The sequence below is a fragment of the Gossypium hirsutum genome, chromosome D03 (genome assembly GCF_007990345.1).
Source record: "Gossypium hirsutum isolate 1008001.06 chromosome D03, Gossypium_hirsutum_v2.1, whole genome shotgun sequence".
Classification (NCBI taxonomy): Eukaryota; Viridiplantae; Streptophyta; class Magnoliopsida; order Malvales; family Malvaceae; genus Gossypium; species Gossypium hirsutum.
Window position 1 is genome coordinate 49,515,713 of NC_053439.1, and position 8,603 is coordinate 49,524,315.

The 8,603-nt window shown below is 39.9% G+C and overlaps 1 protein-coding gene across 1 annotated transcript; it reads left to right on the forward strand.

The window, feature by feature from the left end:
• The first annotated feature begins 7,057 nt into the window (after positions 1–7,057).
• Positions 7,058–8,212, forward strand: LOC107927065 (uncharacterized). The gene has a single exon (XM_016858035.1). The coding sequence runs from the start codon at positions 7,058–7,060 to the stop codon at positions 8,210–8,212; it is 1,155 nt and encodes a 384-aa protein (XP_016713524.1).
• The last annotated feature ends 391 nt before the right edge of the window (positions 8,213–8,603 follow it).

Consider the following 8,603-nt stretch of genomic DNA (forward strand, 5'->3'; position numbering starts at 1 on the left):
CAAAGTTAACAGAAAAACCCTAGGCAATAGGGAGCGCCGCATCTGCCTCAGCGCCAACAGCCCTAGCACGTCGCGCCCAACGCCCATTCGCCGCACAACTCGGAGATCGACCCCTCTCTACGCACGGCACCTGCAAAAACACGGACTTAGAGAGTCCCAGAGAGAAGAAACAGCAAAAAACTGTAAAAGAAGAAAGGAAAAAGGGAAGCAAAAAAAGGAGTAGAGAGAAAACACTGAGAATACATAGATTCTCAATGTGAAATTGGATTTTTGTTCTTTTTTCTTTTCGTTATTTTCTTTTTTTTCTTTTTCTTTTGCTTTTCTAAATAAATAATACAAAAAAAGAAAAGGGAATCTTACCTCTTTCACCGGCGACGCCAAGGGAGGCCGGCTCCGTCGCGATCGGGGCACGAGCACGGGCGAACGGCGCTAGGACGCTAGGGATTAAACCCTAGCAGAGCACCGAATAAATATTTTTTCTTCCTCATTCGGATTCAAATGATTTTAAAAGAGAAAAAATTGTTTGAAATAACATGCAAAATTGCGTCGTTTCGTCCAGGCCCTGACCCGCGCGGTGACCCGACCCGAAGGGGAGGATCCGCGCGCTCTGACGTCATACGGTCTATTTGCGCATTGAGTCCCTCCTGTTTGTGGCGCGTTGCAATTAAACCTGTTTGTTTTTTTTTAAAAATTAGACCGCATATTTGATCCGCGTTTCGATTCAGTCCTCAGCTGCGCAATGTTTTGAGAGGATGGATTAATTTCCACTTGGGTCCTCCTGCTGTCGTGCGCACTTTAATTGAGTCCATTCGCGTATTTTTTAAAATTCGGCCCTCAAAGTTCTTTTATTTTTCGATTTAATCCTTCATTTGACATTTTAGTTTTTTTAATATTGTTAATATTATTATTGCATTCTTACTATTATATTATTTATTAGTTTTGTCATCACTATTATTTTCATTATTATTTTTATATATTTGCACGCATCTTTCATATACATATTTTTTTTTATAATTTCATGTGCATTTTCCATATATATATATGTATATATCCTATTAATATTTTATTTTCATTATTTCGTATACATATATATATGCGCATATTTTTATATAATGTACATGCGTTTTCATAGTATACCCATGCATTTTTTAATAGATATATGTTTTTATAATATATGAATATTTTAAACTTCTTTGTGCATACAAGCAAATTTTGATATATGTATACTCTTATTTTTTTACTTTTGAAGATAGTATTTATGTATATTACCATATATTGTATTTTCATATATTATTCTTCATTTTTTTTATTTTACAAATATATATATAAATATACACACACATTTTTAGAATATACAGGTATTTCCTATATTTTATCGTAATAAAAATATATTCATTTTCTATAGTATATACACATATTTTTTAAAAAAAATTCTATATTATACATATATATACATAGGTGTTTTAATATATACATATACGCATTTTTCCTATTTTACCAATACATATGTGATTATACATTTTTACTTTGTAAATAAATACATATGCATGCTTTTAAACTTTTTTTTACTGCATGTATTTCTATTTGTTTTTATCTGGTGTATTTCATTCCTTCTTTTGTTTGCAAATGTACGTGTATATTATACTTGTATATATATTCGTAAATATTTATGTATATATGCTTTAAATTAAAGGATCTGTATCATATTGCATATTAACTTTTAACATACCCTTTTGAAAATATATTTTGGTTTTAACCATTCATCAAAGTTTTTTTGATTTAAAGGTTTTTTTTTGAATAAAAGCATTTTTGGAGGTTTGGGATTTTCGAGGGGAATTGAGCCCTAATGTATTGGGTTCTGATTTTCCTTGTCAATCTCAAAAAGCCGAGAATAGTCTTTATTCAAAATGCATAAAAATCATTTTTGGGAACTTAACTTGTTGTGCCCTAACGTATTGGGTGTGGCATGTTACTTTCTCGAAATGAAGATTTTCGAATAAAATAAAAGTGATATTCAAGTTCAGGGATTATGAGGAATTGTACCCTAACGTATTGGGACTCAATTTCTTTACATGACTTGAACAATTGATTATCCTTCTGCAAATTTCATCATTCAAGCCTATTTTAAAATCTTTTTTTTTAACTTTCGACACTAAGACATTAAATAGTCAATTTGGTACCGATTTTGGGCGTTAGAGGGTGCTAACCCTTCCTCGTGCGTAACTGACTCCCGAACCTGTTTTCAAAATTCGCAGACCAAAATAATTTTTAAGGTGGGCCGGTCACACCTTAATAAAGGATCGGTGGCGACTCCAGTTTTATTTTTTTTAAAAAAAGTCGACAACAAAATTTTTATTTTCAAAAAAAGGTTTCGACAGCTTGGCGACTCCACTGGGGACTTTGAGAGTCGAGCCATAAACTGATTATGTTTGTCTTTGTGTCGAAAATCAAAAGTTTTAAAAATTCACGAGTTCCCTTCGCATTCATCGTTTTTTTCATTTCGATGTTGGCAACTTTGCATTTGCATTTTGCATTTTACCCTTTAAGTGGGAGCAAGAAACTAGTCCTTCGTGAGGTTTTCACCTCCGTGCAGGGTAGTGGACTACTTCCGGGATACATCCGTACCTATGTCTTCGTGAGATTTTCATCTCCGTGCAGCCATAGGGAAATGTGTCCCCCTGAACCGAACTCAATCCACATGAGTCTATAATGGGTAAGGATCGAGGAATCTCCTGGTTCTGGTACCCTTACTCTAGAAACCAAGCCTCATATAGTGAGCTTTAGGAACTTGCCTTAGGTAGAGCTATACCAAAACCCTAGTGGATTCCTGATTAAGTGTTTCTTGCTATTTCATGTTTGTATTTGATTATATTTCTATATGTGATACTGACTTGGGTTTCTTTTGTTTTGATTGCATGACATCATTATTGCATAGCATTTCATCCTAAAATGGTGTTAGTTCATATTCGGTTGCTAAATAGAAAGCTTATCATGGAAAAAGGGTTTTTTGATAAGGTGGAAGATAATGCGGCTGTCCAAACTTGGTCTAAGACAATGCAGCAAGAGAAAGGCGATAGTTTGGCCGAGGGATATGTGTCAGAGTTATGGGACTTCACTCGTGTTAGCGTGACTCAGAATAACTTACAGGAATTAAAGGAAATTTGGGACCGGTGGAATGATGAGATTAAGCAGATTTTCTACTCTAGCTATGGAGACCTACCTTACTTGCTCAACGTAAAGGTGGATAAGCACCTGTTCCGTGCCTTAGCCCAATTTTGGAACCCTGCTTATAGCTGTTTCACCTTTGGAAGTGTTGATTTAGTGCGTACAGTGGAGGAATACACGGCATTGCTTCGTTGTTCAAAAATTCAAGTGGACAAAGCCTATTCAAGAGCTGCTAATGTTCCAACATTTTTGAAGAAATTGATGAATATTACAGGGATGAGTGAGCAATGGGTCGCAACACGAATCAAACAAAAGGGAGATAGTAAGTGCATTCCTTGGAGGAACCTGAAAGATTTAGTTTTGGCACACCCAGATACAATGAAGAGGGTTGATGTCTTTGCCTTGGGTATTTAGGGTTTAGTTGTCTTTTCTAAAGCTTTGGGACATATTGATGAAGCAGTCACAGACCTTTTTGACCGTCTTGACAAGGGGTTACACCGGTCTCAACAATTCTGGCAGAAACCTTCAGATCTCTGAATGAATGTCAAAGAGTAGGTGAGGGTAGATTCATTGGATGCACGTAGCTCCTTTTAGCATGGGTTCACAGTCACTTTTGGAAGGTAGATAAGGTTTCCTATCGGGTTTTTCTGAAAATTATTCACCCTTGAAGGAAATAGTGGCATTACCGAGGCAGGATGATATCTCAGAGGAAAAATGGATGACAACTCTTCAGAATCTTCAAGAGGGGGATATTGAATGGAGAGCTCTTTGGATGCTGTCAGATGAGATCTTATATAGGTGTGAAGATTTTGACTGGGTCCCTTTACTTGGGATTTGGGGGGCTATTGGCTATGCACCGTTATTGGTACTGAGACAATATAGGTCAAGGCAGTTCGTACCAACAACCCATGGATTAGCTCAGTGTGAATTCTCGTATAAGTGTGATGGTTACAAGAAGAATATACGAGAAATGACTAATGCTTAGAGGCAGACTCACCGATTGAAGAGGTTGGCAGTAGGTCCGTCAAAGACGCCTGAATATATCGAGTGGCTTAATAGAAGGATTAATGATAACATACCTGTACCAGGTCAAGGAGACAGACAATTTGTGGAAAAGCATGTACATATGGTCCCTTCTGAGCTAGAAATTATAAAGCAAGATTTTGAAAGAAGAAATTCTGAGCTTGAGAAGAAGATAGAGCAAATGGAAGAGGAGAAGATGAATTTAAGGCTGGACATAAATGTTCAGAAACTGGAAACCGAAGGCCTGAGAAAAGGGAAGCGCAAAGTCGAGGAAGACCTGAATAGCTTGAAGACGGATTATAAGAGATTACGTTTGTCAATCAGAACTGCTGGGTTGGGAAAAACCTCAGAGCAGTGGCGTCAAGAGGTTCAAAAAGAAAAGGCCAAGGCTGATAGGTGGGAAAAGAGATTTCAGGAGGCTCAAAAGCAAAATAAGTCATTTGAGAGGAGTTTGTCAGAAAGCCAGAATGAAGAAGATAAACTAAGGGCTAGAGTGGCTGAACTCGAGAAGATTGTTTATCAATACCGAAATCGAAATTCAGTGGCAAAACTGCAAGTAAGTTTAAGCAGGATCGAGCAAATGAAGAAAACTATAGAGGAATTAGAGATAGCATCGCAGAACTATGAAGCCAGGATTGAGCATCTGGAAGCAAACGAAGATCATCAAAGTGAACAGCTTCACTATCTCCAGGGTCAAGTTGCAAGAAGGGATCACATTATGAGAGAAGCTGTGGTTCAGATTCAAGGGGTAGCTGAGCACCTGCAGACTTTGGCAATACAGGCTGGTATACTAAGTGTGAAGTACGAATCGGAATCAGATCAGGGGCAGAAGTTGGCATCATTTCTTAGGGAGATTAAAGTGCTAAGTATTAGGGTAAGGCCTTATTTATAGCCATTTTATGTAAAGAAATTTTTTCTCTAGTAAAGTTTTCTGAGTGGAATTGAATTATAATTAACGTCTTTTTTGCATTCACCTCATGCATCGCATCATATGCATTAGCATCGCATCATATGCATTAGCATCGCATCATATGTATTAAAGACCTTTATTAAATCCTAATAAGTTAAAATCATTGCTCAGTTAACCTGGAAACCAACCAACCAACCTGACACCGATACAGCACTCGAGCAAAGACAAAAGATATGGATCAGAGATTAGAAAAGCTCGAACAGTACCAGAAGGAGATGCAAGACCGGCTTCAGCTACAAATGTAGGAGCGGTTAGACAAGATGAAACAAGAGATGTCTGAGAAGATGCGAGAATCCCAAGAGGATATAGTGGCAAAGTTAACCCAACTGATAACTAAGGGAGGTGATAAAGGAAAGGGACCCATGGCAAATGTCGATGAGGAAACTGATGATGAAATTTTTTACCCTCCAGGTTTCACCCCTCCACATATGCGAGCCCAAGATGAGTACCCGCGCAAATCTACTGTCACTATCATGCCTCAGCAGCTTCGGGCTGGTATTTCGAACCTCCAAACTGGGCCGAGTTCTAATCCCGAAAATAATCCTATTAACTCTGCCATTCCTGACTTTGATTAAGTGGTTGAGAAGGAAAGTGTGAAGGAGGAGTTACCGAGACAGTTAGAGGAAAGATGCAAGTGGCTCGAGGAGAAGTTCAAGGCGATGGAAGTCACTAAGAGTTGTCGAGGCATTGACACAAAAGAGCTTAGTTTAGTGCAAGATTTAGTACTCCTTCATAAGTTTAAGATGCCTGAATTCGAGAAGTACAATGGGACGACTTGCCCAGAGGCTCATATCACCATGTTCTACAGGCGAATGACCGGATACGTTAATAATAACCAGCTATTAATACATTGCTTCCAAGACAGCCTTGCAGGGCAGCATCCAAGTGGTACAATCAGTTGAGTCGTGCCACGATTGATTCATGGAGGGACTTGGCGCAACATTCATGAAACAATATAGTCATGTGACAGATATGGCTCTTGATAAAATCACCCTTCAAAACATGGAGAAGAAGCCGGGCGAAAGCTTTAGGCAGTACACGCAGAGATGGAGGGAGGTCGCAGTCCAAGTTCAGCCACCGCTCCTGGAAAAGAAAATGACCATGTTGTTCATTAACACCCTGAAGGCACCGTTCATTACACATATGTTAGGAAGTGCCACAAAAAGCTTTCCTAACATAGTCATGAATGGCGAGATGATTGAGAATGCCATCAGGAGTGGGACGATCGATGCTGGAGAGAGTAACAGAAGATCGGCTTTGAAGAGGAAGGAAAACGAGGTGAACACCACGAGCATGTACAATAAGGGTTACTCGAAGTCAGTGACAGTGAGTCAGCCAGGGAAAGTGGCTGCCAGCCAGCAAAACTCGTCGAGACAGGAGGGCGGTACAAGGCGAAATGTTGAGAAGCCCCAATTCACGCAAATTCCTATGTCATACAGGGAACTATACCGAAACTTATTTGACGCACACGTAGTTTCCCCTTTCTATCTGAAGCCTTTGCAACCCCCGTATCCCAAATGGTATGATGCGAATGCACGGTGCAACTATCATGCGGGAATAACAGGGCATTCCATAGAGAACTGTACGGCCTTTAAGGAGTTGGTTGAAAGGTGCATTGGTATGGGTGTCGTGAAATTTGATGACTCGACCAATGCAGAAAACCCATTACCAAATCACACTGATGGTGGGGTAAATATGATGGACGAAGACAGAAGAATTAAGGTAGACATTACGGACGTGAAGACTCCTCTGAGATGGGTCTGGAAAGAGATGGTGAAAAGGGGGCTAATTGTTTCAGAAGAAAACTGTGAGAAGAGGAGGAACTACTGTGAGTTCCACTATGAAATGGGGCATGAAATCTAAGAGTGTACGGAGTTCAGAGCCGTGGTACAGGGTATGATGGATAATAAGGAGATGGAATTCTGTATAGGAGTTCAAGAGGAGAGTCATGTATGCACGTCAGAGTTGGTATTGGAAGTCCCGAAGGCTAACCGCCCTGTGGTCATCATCTCGCGACCTCAGAACAGTGAGGTTGGGGCACGAATAACACCAAAAGTAATCATTCAAAAATCGGTTGTGTTTGCATATGAGGATAACAGGAGGGTTCCTTGGAATTACGATTATAATGTGACAATCCCAGGGAAGCAGGATGTAATCAATAAAGAGGAACAGGATGAAGGAGGGCACCACGAACAGATGAAAGCACGAGTAGAGCCAATAAGAGAAAAAACTTCAGTTGAAAATAAGAAGAATGTGGTCAGACCCGAATCGTTGGTCAACGAACCAATCAAGGAGGAGGAAGTTAGAGAGTTCTTGAAGTTCATAAAGCATAGCGAGTACAACATTGTGGAACAGCTACACAAACAACCAGCTCGCATATCTGTGCTAGCTTTACTCCTGAACTCGGAGGGACATCGAAATGCACTACTGAATGTGCTAAATGAAACTTATGTGGTCGACGATATCTCTGTTAACAAGTTGGATCGACTGGTCGGTAATATAACCGCTGATAACTTCATCTCCTTCAGCGATGATGAAATACCACCTGGGGGTATGAGATCTACTAGAGCTTTACACATCACTACAAGGTGTAAATGGTGTATATTACCGGGGGTTCTGGTAGACAACGGGTCGGCACTGAACGTATTGCTTCTATCCACACTCAACAGGCTACCTATGGATAGTTCACATACGAAGTCATGCCAGAATATGGTGAGAGCGTTTGATGGCACCGAGAGGAAGGTCATGGGAAGAATTGACATACCATTGTTAATTGGTCCAACTATCTATGAGGTAGACTTCTTGGTTATGGACATCAAGCCTTCTTACAGTTGCCTATTAGGAAGGTCATGGATTCATTCAGTAGGTGCGGTACCATCATCGTTACATCAAAAACTTAAGCTGGTGTCAGAAGGCCGGGTGGTGACGATAGATGCTGAAGAGGATATCATTGCATCTGTGACTAACGATGCACCTTATTTGGAGACGAGTGATGATGCAATCGAGTGCTCTTTCCATTCCTTAGAGTTCGTAAATACAACATTTATCTTTTAGGGAAATAAGATCCCGATGCCGAGAATATCAAAGACCACAGAGATGGGGCTGCAATTGACAGTTGGAAAAGGAGCTTTGCCAGGAAAAGGATTGGGGAGGTATCTTCAGGGTCGAGTCGATGTCCCAGTATTGAAAGGCAAGCACGATCGTTTTGGCTTAGGTTATAAGCCAGATTTTAAGCTAGGAGTCAGAAGTATTAACACGGAGTTAGATAGTATTCATGCCGTGTACGAAGAAGCGATGGGAGGAAGAACTTTGCCCGATATTCGTCCTTACGAGTCGGGAAGGGCGCTAAACAACTGGACTGCAGAAGAAATACCTGTAGTTTTTAGGATTTCCTCAGAGTAATGTCCAGAACACCTTTATTTCTTTTAGCCTAGAAGTGATAAGG